Source organism: Crocodylus porosus, unplaced genomic scaffold (assembly GCF_001723895.1).
Source record: "Crocodylus porosus isolate Cpor-Errol unplaced genomic scaffold, CroPor_comp1, whole genome shotgun sequence".
NCBI classification, from domain to species: Eukaryota; Metazoa; Chordata; order Crocodylia; family Crocodylidae; genus Crocodylus; species Crocodylus porosus.
Window position 1 is genome coordinate 227,765,294 of NW_017728886.1, and position 17,507 is coordinate 227,782,800.

At 46.3% G+C, this 17,507-nt stretch overlaps 1 protein-coding gene across 3 annotated transcripts in view; it reads left to right on the top strand.

Annotated features, from left to right (window-relative positions):
* Positions 1 to 17,507, top strand: part of LRRC69 (leucine rich repeat containing 69) — an 87,931-nt gene that overhangs the window by 56,190 nt on the left and 14,234 nt on the right. For 2 of the 3 annotated variants that reach the window (XM_019550379.1, XM_019550364.1), the window contains one exon: positions 1,039 to 2,135. The exons of the other annotated variant lie outside the window; for it this stretch is intronic. In XM_019550379.1, the coding sequence (XP_019405924.1) occupies positions 1,039 to 1,149 (111 nt within the window). In that variant the 3' untranslated portion in view covers positions 1,150 to 2,135. Of the gene's footprint in view, positions 1 to 1,038; positions 2,136 to 17,507 lie in introns of those variants that run through there. 3 annotated transcript variants of the gene reach the window in all.

Sequence of the window (17,507 nt, forward strand, 5' to 3'; positions counted from 1 at the left end):
GCCTCAGTCTTTCTCATGCTGATTGCAGAAGCTGGAATTCAATTGACTGTGGCCTTGGGGTATGAACTTTTGGTGAACTGTTGTAGTTTCTGGGCATGCTTAATGAACTGTTGCATATTCATCTCTCCGCCCCACATACTTAAGTAGCTAATTATACTATACTATATGCTTGTATGAAACGGAAGTAGCTGTAAGAGTTCCGGTGTCTGCACACGTGCTCAGGAGAGAGAAGATAAATTCCACTTGCAAACACAATTAGTTTGTCAGAAGCTGATTTGGGCATCAATGCCCCACTCTGACCTTGTTTGCAAACAAATACTTCCTTTTGGTACCGGCTGATGTTTGTGTGTCTGTGATTTTTGCGGGCCTCCAGAGAAACAAACCGCTTTTGTGCAACAACACCCTTCAAGAAACACTTTGAGTAGGTTGCTGTACTTCTCTAGATGGCAAGCTTCTGGAGATTTGCAGATTAGCCAACACAGCCATGCACTTCCAAATATCTAAAACCTTCCTTAACTGTAGACTAAAGAGGAAACCTCTTAATATCCTTGTCACTTTGTTGTCTTGGTGTAATTCCTCCATTTTTTTCAGGTGTATTTAAAAAAAAATAATTATCTGAATATAACTTTCTGTAGACTCCTACTGACATATGTTCACACTGGATTACACTGACTAGACTGTTGACCCTTAAAGATGCAGTATTTACACAGGCAGTAGTCCCGTTGACTTACTATGTTAACATGCTCATTGTTGCCTGTGGCAGATGAGTCCCTGCTGCAAGGTTCTTTAAATATAATTCATCAAGACAAAACTTTCTTGCACAGTTTGCCTGCAGAAATCTTGTAGGATCATGACCTTGATTGTTATTTATTTCTTTAAAAATAAAGCTTGTAAATTAGAAGGTATTTGTTTCTTATGAGACAAGTTTATTGAAAGAAAGGAATGATCAAGCATTAACGTTACAGCTCTGCTTTAATCAAGTACACAATGTAAATGTGTTTTTTTGCACTTATCTTTTTATTTATTTATTGTTTAAAGAAAATGAAGATAAGCAGGAACATTCACCTCTTGCCTGTAAGGAAGTTGATATGCTCTTTCCAGTGTTTTAATTTTGGTGACCATGGATTCTTCGGAGTTGCTGAATCATAGAGCAGGCCAGGAATCACCCAGTACATCAGATTTCCCTTCTTGGCATTGTTTACACTAACTGTTGAATCTTAAGAACCAGATCAGTGTTGCATCTGTGCTCATATTAAAATGTAGACCATATATAGAGAAAATTAATTGTACAGAAATGATCTAACCTCATGCAAAATGCTTCCAAAGAAGTGTGTAATGATGGTCTATTTGCCAGATTTTGCTCCTATAAATGGATGAATGAAGCAGATAACAATATTTAAATATGATGCAGTTTTATACTGTAAATTGTAACCAACAAATATACTGTGGCTTCTTTATTAACATGCCTCTTTTAATGGTTTTTGTGTTTTATATGTGACATTTTAATTCAGATTTGTTTTTGTGAGGATTTTAAGTTCAAATTTTAGATCTGCAAAGGAAAATTTGGATGTGTACCAAGTGATTTGTTCTAAGTTTTCCCCATTTTATTTCATTACAAGTCCCATTTTCCAGGAGTTTATAACTTGACATAGCCATGTCTTGGCACAAAAGCAAATATATAACTGTGTTTTAAAAATGAAAAAAAAAAATATTGCCAAGCTTAACATTTTTTTCTTGATCTGTTTTAACTTTATAGAAGGACTTATATCTCATAGAAAACTTTGGTGAAACATGTTGGAAACAATTGTTCTTAGATGTCTTTTATTCTCTAGATTATTTTCTTCCCTTTTGAACTCTTATAGAAGTATTTATATGGAAACAGAAATTTTTTAAACTTTAAGAATGTGTCTATTCCTGTTTCTTTTTCCCCTCACCTAAAACTATAATCCTTTTATGTGCTATGTCATAATCCTCTCCGTGTCAAATAATTATGAAGTTAAAGTAAATTCTCCGATTTAGGAAGGTGTTTAAGCATGGTCTAAATCAGGGGTAGGCAATACTCGGCACACGTGCCAGTTACTGGCATGTGAAGACATTTTCCTCGGCATGCCAGAAGGTGTGCCGAGGAAATTGTTTTAAAAAAAAAATGTTTTTAAGTTGCTGCTCCTGCCTCTTTCAAGAGACTCAGGAGGAGATGCTGCCTGATGAGCCCTTGGGAGGAGCTATTAGGGTGGGGGAGCCCTTTCTGCAACTCTTACTGTACCATCATCAGAGGGGCAGGCTTCCCCCACCTTACCTGGCGGTGGTTGCTGCAGCTCTGCCCAGCCTGCCCTGATGCATCCTCCCACATGCTGCCTGGGGGATGTGCCTGCATATGGAATAGGAAAGGGTGGGGAGTGGAAGAGGGGCTGCCAGCCCCACCGTGCCAGCCGCAGCCATGGCTGGGGGGCAGGGGGAAGCATCACCAACTCCCTGGCTCCTTGCAGCTACTACAGCTGCTTCGGATCACTTGGTGGAGGACAGCCCAAAGTGAGAGCAGTGGGGTCAGGATTGTGCTGCCCCTACTCCCTTCCTTTCCCAACCTATTGTGCAGCCTCCTTCTCGTTGCAGCACAGCTGTAGCCCTGGGGCAGGGGGCCCAGCCTGGCCCTGCACAGTAACCGCCCCCCCCAGGGAGGAGGCAGCTGGCTGATGAGCAGGTTCCGAGCCAGGGCCATGGCAGGCCACACTGCAGCCCAGGAGCCGGCTCCCTGGGGAGGCACAGAGGCTGCGGTGGGCCTGGGGCATTATCAGGTTGGTCTTTGTCCTGTGGCCCAGCAACCTGGCTGCATGCACGTGTGGGTGTCTTTGGTTGTGCTTGTGCACGTTTGGTTCTGTATGTGCACGTGTGGTTGTGTGTGTCTGTGTATGTGCATGCACATCAGTGTGTCTGGTTCTGTGCATTTGTCTGCACATATGTGTCTAGTTTTTGTGTGTCTGTGCATACATGCACATGTGTCTGGTTCTGGGCATGTGTGTATTGGGTTCTATGTGTGTGTTTCCTTGCATGTATCTGGTTCTCTCTGTCTCTCTCTCTTCTCTCCTTTTTTTCTCTTTCCAGTCCTTTTTTATCTTTTCTCACTCTTCTCTTTTTCTCTTCTTTCTCTCTTTCTCTTTTTTTTCCCCTCTGTTGTCACAACATACTTAATAAAAAAAGAATACATAACAACCAAGGTAGTATATATTGTATTTATTCTTACCAGGTTTAGAATTTTTAGAAAACCTGATATTAAGTGTTAAAAAAAAGCAATATTTATGATTATTAGCTATATCAATATGCAGCATGTCTTGCCATGTAACCCTCCTCCCTTCCTCTCCCTCTCCACCACTGGTTTTATTTTTCTGGCATGCTGGCACTCCGGCACCTTACAAGGTAGACATTGTGGTTTTTTCAGCACTCTGGCCAAAAACATTGCTTTACCCCTGGTCTAAATGGAAGTGTGTATGTAGTTAGTGGTTTCAGTTGTAGTGTTCATGTGTTTCAAATTAAGGATATTGTTAATTGGCTTCCTGAACTGCTTCCAGAGTTATTTCTTGTGAAAGTAAGAAGTTGAGCCAAGCATCTGTTTAAGAGCAAAGACTCTTCCAATAGCAATCCCCTCTAGGAGTAAAGAGAAAGTTAACAGAAATATTTTTCTAAAAGTATTTCTGGGATTGTACATTATCCACGAGCCATCAGTGGAACACTAAAAGCTACCTTTCTGTCAAATTTTAGCCTATTGTGTGCAGTAAGTGGATTACCTAGCCTCCTTGCTTCAGCGGGTGATCTTTGCTCCCTCATAAGCTCCTCTGCCAGTCCTCCCAAATCATACAGTCTTCAAGCAAAAAGCAAGCAAACAAATAAAACAAAACACTTGTGTCCTGGGCAGTAGAAGAAGAGCCCTTTAGCTCTGGCTTCTGGCACAGCAGCTTCGCCCTTCTTGTAGTAAGGAGTTGTGCTCATGGCTTACTTTCTTTCCCCCTGCTTACTCCTCTGGGAGTTTTTTAAAGCCCTTGGCAGGATACTCGCTATCTAGCCAAATACCCTGTAGCTGGGCTTTCAGATGCTACAGAATGTACGTAATTTTTTTTCAATAAAAAAAGTAGTGCACAGCTCAGCAAAGACTTGTAAAAAAACCAGAAATATATATATGAAAATCATGCTATTAATATTTGCATTCTGTTCTAACCTTTTAAATATATATTTATATTTAAATACATGCATTTGAGAAGATATATGTATGCAAGGAAGGTGTGGCAGGAACAGGCCCCAGGGGTGGCTGTGATGCCCCCTGGTGGGTAAGCAATTCCTACCCCATTCCATGTTCTCACAGTATCCTCCCTTTCTACCTCTCCTGCCATGCCTTGATGTAACTTACAATACTAACAGAGGTTGCCCCAGGTTCCCAAAGTGTGCCTCAGTCACTCTGCTGTCTATTGTCCATGTACCTGGCTGGCACCAGTCACTCCCCACTGGTGATAACTTGTGGCCTTCCTGGCCCTATCTGTGTCTTAGGGCACAAACCTGCCTTAGGGGTGATAGTTGTGGCCTTTGTCCTCCCCTATAGCCTTGCCCATGCTTCAGAGATATCACTCTTCAGCAGCCTGTACAGGCTTCAGCCCTCTTCGCTTTAGCTTGCTGATTGCTCTAGCTGTCGACTTCCAGTGTAGAATCACTTCATCTGACCTGGCGTCTGAGCCTCTTATTTGTTGTGCCTCAGTCTCTCATGGCACAGGCTCTAGCCCTCTCAGCTCTGGCCTGTCAATGTTTCTCACTTTCAGGGCGTAGCCTCTGGCCTGCCCATCTCACTCCCCCTCTCCTTTGCCCCTTTGCAGGGCTTAAAATCACAAGTGCCCCAGGCACCATGGTATGTGGCCTCCAATGCTTCCCTATAGGCACAATCCAGTCCTTCAGCGTTAAACTTAAAAACATAAATACAAGCCACTGGTTCCTGTCACAGGAGCACGGAGGTGTCCTGTGCCAGGTAGTGTAACTTGGGGTGGGGGGTGTGTCACAGGAGCACCAAGGTGTCCTGTGCCTTGGAAGCAAAAGGAACTGAGCTGCCAATCAGCTGGGCAGCTCAGGTGCCGGTTGCCAGGGCAACCAGGTGGGTCAGGTGGCCAGAAGGGGGCAGGGCCGGGCCTTTATAAACAGCCCAGGCCGGAGCCTGACTAGCAGTTCTTTTCTGGCAGCCGCAGGAGCGAGAGCTCTGCAGCTGAGCTGAGCGGCTGGAGTCAGCAGTTGCTGCCTTGTTGTGCTGGCTGGCTGTGATGATGCGGGGAACCACGATACTCTAAAGTGAGGTAGGGTTACAAGCCCCAGACGGGCTTGGAGTTTGTTATGAGCAGGAGGCTCTATTGCCTGGGTTGCAGCCATCGGGCTTGAGTTTCTTACAGTTAATCCGGAGGACCGGGTGAGGCTGTAGGGGAGCGAGGAGGCCTCAGCGGGGCTCCCCAACAGCTTGGGGGTTCCAGGTGCCCAGTAGGGGCACAGTGCCAGCGGGGCACTATTGGCTGTGCTGGAGAGGCACCGTATTGTGCCAGGGAGGCGCAGTGTGCAGGGTTTCAGACCCCAGCCCATAAGGGTGGTGTTTTGCCCAGTGGGGACAACCGGACCCAGAGAAGGGTCAAGGGGACAGGCACGGTGGCGGTCGCCTGTGCCCCTAGCGTGCGGAGCACGGTAGCGGCCCCTGAGAGGGCAAGGCCCCAGAGCGGGGCAGAGAGAGAGCGCGAGGCGCGTGGTGTCAGCCCCAGAGCGGGGCAGAGAAAGAGAGAGAGCGATCAGGCGAGGAACGCTGGCAAGGGCGCCGGTATTAGGGTGACGGTAGCAAGCCAGGCCCAAGGGCGCCGGTATTAGGGCGGCGGTAGCAAGCCAGGCCCAAGGGCGCCAGTAGTTGGGTGGCGGTAGCGAGCCGGACCCAGGGGGCGCCAGCAATAGCCGGATGCCGGCGAGATAGGTCCAGGGCGCAGGGAGTGGGCTGGAAGACGGGAGCCAGGCCCAAGGGGGCACCAGGCAGGCGAAGAGCCCAGGATGCCCGAGAGAGAGAGAGGGCACCAGAGGGGCGAGGGACCATACAACGTCCCACGGAACAGCTGCGAGGCTTGGGGCGTGCTGAAGGGGAGGTTGGAGGCACGCATAACCCTTAAGACGGGGCGCATAGAGATGCCCCATTTCGGAGTAGGGGTAGGAACATTGGTACCGTTAACTAGGGGAACAGAGGCAGCCTCCCATACAACTTATTTGTCATCAAAGTCATGGTGGGCGAGGATTCGAGGCTGCCCAGTCCACCCTAACGTTGCGGTAGGGGGCGCTAAGGAGTTCATGGCCGCTCCTAGGCCCCACTCCCTCACAGTTCCAACTAAAAGTTATTCCCACTCTAGGTCTGCGCCTCCACTCTAAGACATACTTCCCCCTTAGCCATCTTGTTTTACCTCAGCTGGGTAGCTTGGGTGTCCATGGGCTGGTTTCCTGAAGCCCCTCTCTCCCAGCAGTTCTTTATTCTGCAGTCTGCAGGGCCAGAATGCCTTCCTTGTGCCAAACTCTGGGCTTATATGCTTAAACAGCTTAATACACTGACCCTTCATTCCTGTAATCAATATGAGCATTCCATACTTTTTAAATAGTTGTTTTCACATAGCAATGATATAAATGAAAATACAGCAGTTAAAATATAAATTAAATTAATATTAAACGAAATAAAATGCCAGTGGTTTCTGTGACAGGTGTTGGCTTGATTCCTTAGCATCTAGGTTCTGGATCTAGAACTCCACAATGCATTAATAGGAAGCTGGAAACAATTGGTTGCTTGACTTTCAGGGCTTTGAAGGTTGTTTCTATATCTTTCTGATCAGAAATTGAAAGTCACCTGTACTCCTTTGTGTGCCTCTGTCCACAGCATGCACAGAATTTAATGGGAATGCATTTTCAGCACTGTAGTACGTGGAACATTGAGGGGATTTAGCTGATACTGTCTCATTTAAGTCAGTGCTTATATGCAACATAATTTCATTTTCCTGTTTAACTGATAAAAAGTAAATTCCCAACATTTCCCAAAACAGCTGAAGGTACCTTAAATTATAGACCGGTAACCCCTAGCCATTTTTTGGGGGCAAAACACAGCCAGCCCAGGCTCTGGGCATTTCGCAGTAGGCAGCCAGTAGACTGCAAGCCCTGCTGTGAGCAGCCTGGGCTCCATGGCTGGCAGCAGCTGCTGAGAACCTGAGCTGGTTGGAGCTGGGAGGCTGCAAACAGCTGCATTAGGCACCTAAGCCCTGGCCTGGCTCTGTGCCAAAGGCACATGTGCAGCTGCTGCCACTGCCACAGACCTGGTGCTGATGCAGCTGTCTGCAGCCTGACTATAACTGCCCAGCACCTGCACCAGGTCTGGCAGGCAGCCAGGAGGCTGCAAACAGCTGTACCAGGCTCGGGAGCCCTTGGCTGTGTTCCATGGTGGCAATGGCTGGTGGGGGAGGGGGTAGAGTTGCTGTGGCCTTTTAATTGCTTTACCAAAGTAAAAACGTATGTATAAAGGGAATACTGACTATTGAAGTTTTGCACAGGTTGGTATGTGTATTAAACATGTACTAAATGTACATTTGCATGATCAGCCTCCATAACAGGGCCCCAACCCTGTTATGAGAATGAGGGCCAGGGTGCACAGACCACTTGGATGACTCCTTTGTTGTGTATTCTTTTTTTTCCCTAATCCTGAGCTATCTTCCCCAAAGCATGAGTTTACCAAACTGGCAGGGAATGGGGTTGCCAGACAACAGCACATGGCCCACTGCATTGCATCTCAGGTGCGGGCAATTACAGCTGGGCCCAAGTCAACTGGCTTAGAGAGTCAGCTAATCAGAGATGCCATGGGAAACTAAACAAGAGAAGAAGAGCAGCAGGTGGAAGGGGGTGAGACGAGGAGTCTCCATGGCTATTCCTGGAGGGGCTGTGAGGGGACCCTAGGTAAACTGAAGGAGTTGGGAGCCATAGGAGCTGCCACATCACAAAAACTGAACTACTAACAGACATGTCTTCTTTTTAGTTATGTTTCTTTTTGTTCGTGAACAAGCCTTACTAGCAGCCCAGGCAGGGCTTCTGACACCAGCTGGGGATTTAAGTTTAGAGTAAGTTAAGCGTATCTAAGGACAGGGTGCATGAAGAGTGGGTGGCCTTGCCACTGTTGCAGGGGCAGCTTGGGCTCCAGTACCATGGACCCAGAGTGGGACCCTGGGAGTGGGACCCCCGAGTAAAATTGGCTGGGAGCAGAAGTGTACAGCCAGACATGCATCCAAGAACTTGCAAGTGTTGCAGGCATGCCCCAGAGCAGTTTACAGACTCCAATGTCCTTTTAAATCAATGAAGCAAAGAATGAATAACTGTGTAGTAAATCATTGTGATGTATTTTATCAGGTCAAAAAGACTTCATAAAGGCTTTCTTTTTTGAGGGGAAAAATCTCTAGCTTTGAAACGGTTCAGGTTGGCATAAACTATAAAGAAAGTAAGATATGTTTAAAGATGTCTTAAGTCACCTGTGTTTTGTAAATGTTTTCAAATGTAATGTGTGCTACATTTGCATCTGCACCTTTTAAGATTAGGTCCAGATTAGTATCAGTTCAAAAATATCAGAAGCATGCTCAATTTGCAGTGGTTCTTGACTTTTTTGTACCAGAACCCATGTGTAAACATCAATGGCCAGTCCCAACCCACTAAATAGTTTAGCTCTCTGGCCCTGCTGGTGCCCCTCACTCCTAATCCACAGCCCCACACCCCCCAGTCCTGCTGGTGCTCTTCACTCACAACCAGCTGCCCCGGGCTGCAGCTCCCCAGTGTGTGGGGCAGGGGTGGGTGTGTGAGGCAGGGAGAGAATGGCCCACCCCAGATTTGTGTGCCCACAGTGGCCATGCAGCTACAGCCTGGCTGGACCAGCACAGGCAGGAGCCACTTCCACAGCCCAGCAAGCAGGACCCAGCATGGAAGGGTGGAACAGGGTTGCAAGTCTTGTTGCTGCCTCTGCCGCCGGTGGCAGGTCCCCCATGCCAGCTGCTCTGCCAGCAGTGTGAGGGGTAACAGATGCGGGGAGGGGCTGCGCTGACCTCACCTTTTGCTGCCAGCTACTTGTGCACTGGGCCCCTCTTGCTGCCAGCCACTTGTGCACTGGGCCCCAGCTCTACCCTGCCACCATAACCCGGCCGATGCCATCGCTCCCCTCAGGTTGCCTGCATTGCCTACCACCCCACCTCCCCTTTGGGGCAGAGCCATGGCCTGAGGGGAGTGGCAGCAGTGGCCAGCCTATGGTGGTAGGGTAGAGCTGAACCCCGACATATGAGCAGCTAGCGGTGGGAGGAGGTGAGGGCAGTGTGACCTTTCCCCCATCCATTACTCCTCACTGCACCGCACCTGACACAGAGGTCCTAGCAACAGCAGCAACGAGTTTTGCAGTCCCACTCTGCCTTCCTATGCTGGATCCTGCCTGCTAGGCTGTGGAGGTGTCTCCTGCCCATGCCAGTCCAGCCAGGCTGCAGCTCCATACCCACATAATTAGAAAGCTGCTCTACTCCAGGAAAATCTTTCCACAAGATATGCAGTGTTTGGAAGGTATAGTGAAATGATGCTTCTCCTGTGATTGATGATGGAACATTTAGAATGATGAAGACAGTGAAGTCTGATCAGGAAAAGTGCGCAGGAAACACAACTGTGAATCTGTTGGGTGTGGGGAAGCATCTGAGGCAAGGTAATAGTAATTGGGTGAGAAAATGCAGAATCTGATTCCAGAATTAACAAGCAGTAAATATCTGAATGAATGGAGAAAAATATGGGAAGATCTGTTGCAATGAAAAATGACATGTTTACTTCTGTTTACAGTTACTGTTGGAGGTACCTTGGTGTTCTGTTGTATTGGGGATCAATGATTGAAGAGACTGTAAGTCAGGTGCATATTAGGACAATAGTCAAGAAGAATTCTGGAAGCATTATGGTCTTAAAAACATAGATACAGATACATTGCTGAGGAGAAAATACTCGGGTGAAGAGTGTTCTGTTTTTGAAAAAAAAATGGCAAAAGATTCTTTAATGTCCTGAATCAGCAAACCACTCAACCATATGCTTAAGTCCTCCTTACTTCAGCAAAGCACTCTACATACACTTGAACTCCCACTAAGGTCAATGAAAATTCATAGATTTCCATGTGAATTGAATCGGAGCCTTAAGCACTTGTTTTACTTCAGTGGAACCTGAGCATTTTTCTTAAGTGTTTTGCTAAATGGTGATAAAAGAATGGGAAGTGAAAACAAGAGTGAAAGAAAAAAAGACTGAAATCTAAGTCCCTGTCTCTCAATCCCCATGCACACTTCAGTATAACTCACATACAACAATGGCTTTCATTATAACCCCTAACCAGGAAACCAGACGTAGCAAAACTAAACCCTCATGTCTACACCAATTCTCCAACCTTAGATTTGCCTTCCATTTTCCCACCTAGAAAAAAATATATATTTTACATTATGCCATGAAGGTCATAAGGTTTGAGCTATGCTGGATCCAGGAAAAAGAAGAATCCAAACTCACAGAGCCCTTACAGAGAATGTCCGCCTGACAGTCTATTCTCATTTAAGTCAATAGTACTTTAGCTTGAGAATTTCCACTAAGCTCAACTCGGGCACTGGGACTTAAAGGGAGAAGTGGTCTGCTAGGCAAATAAATTCTAAGATGCATTATTTACCTAATAATATGAAATCATGACTTTAAACATTTAGTAGATGGATTAATTAGATACTGAACATTTGTGATATAATCCATAACCAGTTCTAAGCAAGACATTGATCTAGTTTTTTTAAAAATGGATACTTTAAAGCATTCTTCCCAAATGAAAGTGTTAGTAACTGTGAAATAACTGAAGTGAATCAAATTAATATATTCCAAGTTGTAAGGGCACAATATATTCATAAACAAATGGCAGGGATCAGATTTGTTTATAAACATGGAGCAATCACACCATAGCACAAAAGTATCCAGTATATCCACAGAGTCCAGAATATTCAGTTTGTTGCCAGGCATGGAATCACTCCATTAGATGCACAACGGACATGGAATTGTGGGCCTAATTTATATATGTAATTTTTAAATATTCAAATACTGTAGATTGTTTGTTCACATGTTGCCTGATTGTGCAGTAATTTTACGTGCAAATATGCAATGTCTTTTACATATAGAATGGTGCACTGTATTTGTGCAGTCCTTGGATTGCTTAATTAAAAAGCAATCAGGCTTTTTTAATTAAGCAGTACTTCAGTTTGGCCCCTATACTTTGAACAAGGATATAACCCTGCTTGACTCCTCTTCAGATCTTAAAAGTGTCAGCCATTGATTTATTATAGTTGACTGTTCCCCACATTTCATCATGGAAAGAGTGGATTATGCTGAGGAGTTCTGGTGGACAGCCAATCTGTTCCAATAATTGGAAGAGGCCTTTTCTGCTGAAAAGGTCAAAGGCTTTAGTCAGGTCAATGAAGGTGATGTAGAGGGGTCTCCTTTGTTCCATATGTTTTTCTTGGGTTTGTTGGAGTGAGAAGATCACATATATGGCGGATTTACTAGTTCTGAATCTGCATTGTGACTCAGGGTAAACAAGGTTAGCAGGGATTTAAAGTCTTAAATCTTTTATATTCAAGTCAAATATACATGTTATTTTAATTTTTTTTCCTTGAAAAATTTAAGATTTACTTAACCTCTGGAGTCTTGGGGAAAACAAAAATAATATGAAACAATGTCTAATGGATCTATTAGCAAACCTTAGGCTCATGCTAAAGACAGAAGGGTTTGGTTTTTTTACTTCTTACTTTTTTGTATGGAGAATTTTGATCAGAAATGCACAGTCTTGATTCCTTAGTAAGCTGTCCTAATTATGGTTATTGTTATTATTGTTATTCTCATGACAGATTAAGGATTTGGCAGACTGAATCCGTGCATTCTGAACTGAAGTACACATTGGATTGTTTTCATTCTTGATGATGATACTAGAGAAACAACCAGTACCAGCAACATTCCTTGTTTTGTAGCACCAAGCAAGTATGTTGTGGGATTCATTTTCTTCTTAGAGAAGTGGCAGAATTAGAGGAATTTATTTACAAGAACCTAGCACTATATGGCCTAGTTTAAACTGGTTCTGTTTAATGTAGTAATTTCATTTTGGATAGAGGCTTAAGCAGTGATACAAAATTAAGTTTTAGGTTTAACAGGCAAGTGAGGCAGCTCAGTGCCACAGTTTAAGATAGACTTTGTTTTCAGTGGTAGAATTATTTGGAAAAAAATATTTATTCAAATCTATTTCTATCCTCCTGGACTTATTTTGAGAGCTAGTACAAGTTAATGGTACAACTCAGTTTAATCTTAATAGAAAACTAGTACTTTGCTGATTTAGTACTTGCTGATTTCATAATATCGCTCACAGAAGCACATTGCATATAAAATATTTGAATTTCATTTTTATATTTTGATAATTAATCACTCAGTTCAAAGGCAGACATCCTCAGGAAGAGAGGGGCATTTAAAATTTGCTGGGTTCATGTTTGAAAGGTAGTCATGGATTCTTTATTTAGCGTGCACTGTGCATTCTTCATACTTTCCTGAAGTGTGTGTTCTGCTCTACAGAGTAAGAAGTCTTATGGAAAAACATTTTCAGATAGTTTTAGTTTAAAATGGGAAGATTTCATAGACATTAGGGCTGGAAGGGACTTTGGAAGATCATCGAGTCCAGTTCCCCACCCCAAGGGCAGGAAGTCAGTTGAGGTCATAGGATCCTAGCAAGATAAGCATCCAATTTACTCTTGAAGGTGTTCAATGTAGGTGCTTGAACCATCTCCAATGGCAGGCTATTCCACACCTTGGGGGCTCAGACAGTAAAGAAATTCTTCCTTATGTCCAGCTTGAAACGGTCTTGCAGTAGCTTATAACCGTCCGACCTCCTCATCCCTTGGGGCACTCTGGTGAACAAACGTTTCCCCAAGTACTGGTGGTCAGCCCTGATAAACTTATAGGTGGCCATCAGATCACCCCTGAGCGTGCGCTTTTCCAGTCTAAAGAGCCCCATGGCTCTTAGCCTGTCCTCGTAAGGTCTGTTTTCCTGACTTCTGGTCATGCATGTGGCTCTTCTGCTGGTACTATGATGGTCCAGGAAATATGCAGGAGATAAGGACTTTTGTGGGTAATACTTCTTTTTGGACCAACTGCATTGTTGGGACAGGCGTTTGACAAGCATTTGAATGCAATGTATAAATACAGTTCATGAATGTACTGAATTCAAGAGCTTGTCTAGGTATGAGCAAGTGTTAATTTCTAGTGGCAGAAGTTTTGGAGAAATGTGCATAGCTACAAATCTATTGGGAGAGGGAACAGTATAGATGTTGAGCCTGCAAATGTACTCTTTCTCCTGGTGCTTGTATCTTGCCCAAACCAGGGTGATCCTGGGCAGCAGGGTGGGTGCGGAACAAGGAGTGGCTTCTCCTCCACTCCACTCCTGGTTTCTGGGGACAGAGTGCAGGGAGCAGTGGGGCCAACCCCCCTGGCCTGTTCCATAGACCAGGGATGCCCATTCTGGGGGGTTGGTGGGGAGTGGTGGTCAGTTTTTCCACTCTTCTCCAGACCAGGAGGGGACTGGAACAGTGGGTCAATGCCTTCTGTCCATTCCCCAAACTGGCCTTGTCTGGGACTGGCATGGCCTGGACCCATGTCTAGGAAGTGTGGAAAGCATTGCCCCACTGTTCCACTCCACTCCCCTCCCAGACCAGACCAGGAGGGGAGTGTATAGTGTATAGTGTTTGTTCTTGCAAAAGAGTTTCTCTAAAAGAAAAGATCTTCCAGGTGTCAACCTGTAAAATGTTTCTGCTGGAGTGGGTATGTTTTACCCAGGATAAATTTACCTGGGAGAATGAATACTTGTATGCTCATAGTTTTTATTGAGAGAACAGTGACACCTATATGTGACCTAAGTCTGTCTCAATCATGCAGTTAGTCTAATAAAAGATATCACCGACAAGTATCTTTGTCTCTCTTTCAGTAACTGTCATATATTAGTAATTACTAGGGCTGCTGTGCAAAGCTTCGGTTGCTGATTCAATTCAGAGGAGCAGTGTGGGGAAGTGGGGACACCGGTGAGTGTGGGGCTTTGTTTTGTTTTTGTTTTTTTTAAGTGCTGGGGCTGGGTGGGGCAGCCATTGATGGGGCTGGGAGAGTGGGCAGGGGATGAGGCCTGTTCGAGCTGGAGATTCATCTGATTCAGCAGCGCCCAACTCTCTGAATTGATTTGGGACAGTGATTCGAATCACCGAATTAAATCACTGTCCCCTGAAACATCCAAATCCAAAGCGAATATTAGCTGCTTTGCACAGGCCTAGTAATTACTATTACTTTTGCTGTAACAGTTGTTCATAGTTGGAGCCAGGGGCCCAGTATGATAGATGCTGTTCAGAGAGAGGTCCTGCCCTGGAAAGCTGTTAGTTCAAATCATAAGGTCATTGGGTCCAGCCCCCTGCCCAAGGGGCATGGAAGTCAGCTACCATCAAAGGATCCCAGCAACATAGGCATCCAAATGTTTCTTTTGGGTTGTGACCCACAGGTTGAGAAACGCTGCTCTGGAATGCATAAAGTTAAGACTCTTTATACCAATGCTGGTCTCTATTGGAGAGCCATGATTTTCTAGCACTTTATTCTCCCTGTGCATTGTATTAGGGAACTTGGGCACCTAATTTAGATTTGTAAATTCTACTCCAGGAGTTCATTATCACCATATCTAAATCCATAAATATATCTGGATTTTCTCAGTCTGTGACAGAGCAGGGAGTTGAACTGATGTGCACACGGCTTAGAATCATTCTCAGTGCTTGATGAGGTGTACTACAAAAGTTTTCTTGTCTAGTCATTTTCAAATTTGAGTAAATTGTATTGCAACACATATTTTGGGGTGACAAAAGTAGGTATCCCTAGCTGACAGCTCACCTGAAAGATCTGGGAAGTGGCTTTCTAATCAAATAGAAATGTTAGAAGGCCTTTCTAGCTACTGTGGCTGTGTGCATGTCAAAAATAGAGAAGAATGTGGTATAACTCTGATGCATTTACCACCAAGTGCCCCTGCCCAGGGGGCGCAGCCTACCCGGGGCTTGGCTGAGTCCTCCATCCAGACAGAGCCCATGGAGGGGCTGGTGTCCCCCAACTCCCTGACCTGTGGGAGTTGCCCAGCAAGGCCTGGGGGGGCAGGGATTGGGGATCCCCACACCTGTCCTGCAGGCGCCCTGGAGGTGCAGGTGAGGGGGCTCCAGGAGGAGGTTAGCAGGCTGAGGGGAATCAGGGAGGTGGAGGATGAAATTTATGGCTATTTTCTTTCCCTGCAGGGCCACACACCCAAGGAAGAAGCACCTCAGGAGGTGCCCTCCACTGCAGAGTGGCAGATGGTCACCTCCAGAACCAGGGCTGTTCACAACACAACAGTACCACTTCCTCCAGTCCAGCTGGAGAACAGGTATGAGGCCCTGGCAACTCTGGAGGAGAAGGAAGGAGAGGACGCAACTGGAGAGGAGGCAACTCCACACTCTCCATGATCTGAGCAGGCCAAAGGAGCTAAGCAGTCCCGAAGGAAAAACGTTGAGTGATTGTCATAGGTGACTCCATCCTAAGAGGTACATAGACATCAGGGCTGGAAGGGACCTCGAGAGATCATCGAGTCCAGCCCCCTGCCCAAAGGGCAGGAAGTCAGTTGGGGTCATAGGATCCCAGCAAGATAAGCATCCAATTTACTCTTGAAGGTGTTCAATGTAGGTGCTTGAACCACCTCCACTGGCACACTGTTCCAGACCTTGGGGACTCGGACAGTAAAGAAATTCTTCCTTATGCCCAGCCTGAAGCGGTCTTGCAGGAGTTTGTGACCGTTCGACCTAGTCGGTCCCCCTTTTTGGTCCCCATGTCAACCCCATGTATTCCTATGGAAACTTGCAGGCGCAATGTCAACCTCCATGTATTCCTATGAGGAATCACGGTCCCCACGTCAACCCCATGTATTCCTATGGCTTCTTTCCCATACTACGAGGGCCTCATCTGTCGCCAGGACCCCTCGACACGTGAGGTCTACTGCCTACCCGGAGCAAAGATTCAGGAAGTGACGGGGATGATTCAGGCCGTGATCCAGCCCACTGATTACTACCCCATGTTCCTAATCCATGTGGGTACTAATGATGAGGCCAGGAGAAGCCCTGATCACCTGATGGCAGACTACCATGCTCTGGGGGGTGTGCTGAAGGAGGTAGGTGCACAGGTGGTTTTCTGTCCTACCAATGAGCGGACGTGGAAGACAGCATGCAACGTGCATCACAGAGACCAGCTGATGGCTTTGGGAATGGTGTCTCAAGGTGGGCTTTGGCTTCCTCGACAACGATCTGCACATCACGACAAGAGACATGCTCGAATGGGATGCGCTCCACCTTTCCCCTAAAGGTAAGTGTGTGTTTTCTTCTAGGTTGGTGGATCTCCTCCAGTGGGCTTTAAACTAGGCTCATTGGGGGAAGGGGAAGACGAGGGCGGAGGAGACATTGGGCTGCCAGACCAAGCAACACCCACATGTACAGCCCAGCCTAGGCTGACGAGTGGAACATATACACAGGTAAGCGACAGGGGCCAGGGTAATGCTGAAAGTAGGGGGCCAGTGCATACATCCACAGGAGGCCTCAAATGCCTCTACACAAATGCTCGTAGTATGGGAAACAAGCAGAAGGAACTTACTCTCCTGCTAGCTGACACCAACCCGGACATAGTGGGGCTCACAGAAATGTGGTGGGACCCAGTGCATGACTGGGTGGTGACTATCAAGAGCTATAGGCTGTACAGGAGGGATAGGACAGGGAGGAAAGGTGGGGGTGTGGCACTGTACATTAAGGAGGAATACACATCCTCATCAATTAGCAAAAAGTCAGAGGAGGGGCACTCTGAAGTGCTCTGGGTTAAAATACAAGGCAGTTGAGGGGAAAGAGATTTAATGGTGGGGGTCTACTATAGACCACCCAACCAAGGGGAAGAAGTAGACCAGGAATTCTTTAGTCAGCTCACGGAGGTAGTTAGGTCAAAGGACGTGGTCATCATGGGAGACCTGAACTTTCCAGACATCTGCTGGGAAGAGCAGTCAGCCAGATCTGACCGCTCACGTAGGTTCCTAGTCAGAATGCAGGACCTCCATCTAACCCAGGAGGTGCACAGCCACACCAGGGGAGACGACTTGTTGGACCTGGTGCTGGCCACTGGCGACAACGTGGTGAGGGGGCTGTGGGTGCTCGACCACTTGGGTGATAGCGATCATCGCCTGCTGGAATTCACCATCCAGCACAAGGTGGCAAAGGCCTACAGCAAGGCAGCAGCCTTAGATTTCAGGAGGGTGGACTTCAATGAGCTAAGGAGAATAGTTTGGGAAGCACTGAGGTCCCAGAGGGGAGGGGAGCCAGGTGTCCAAGAAGAGTGGT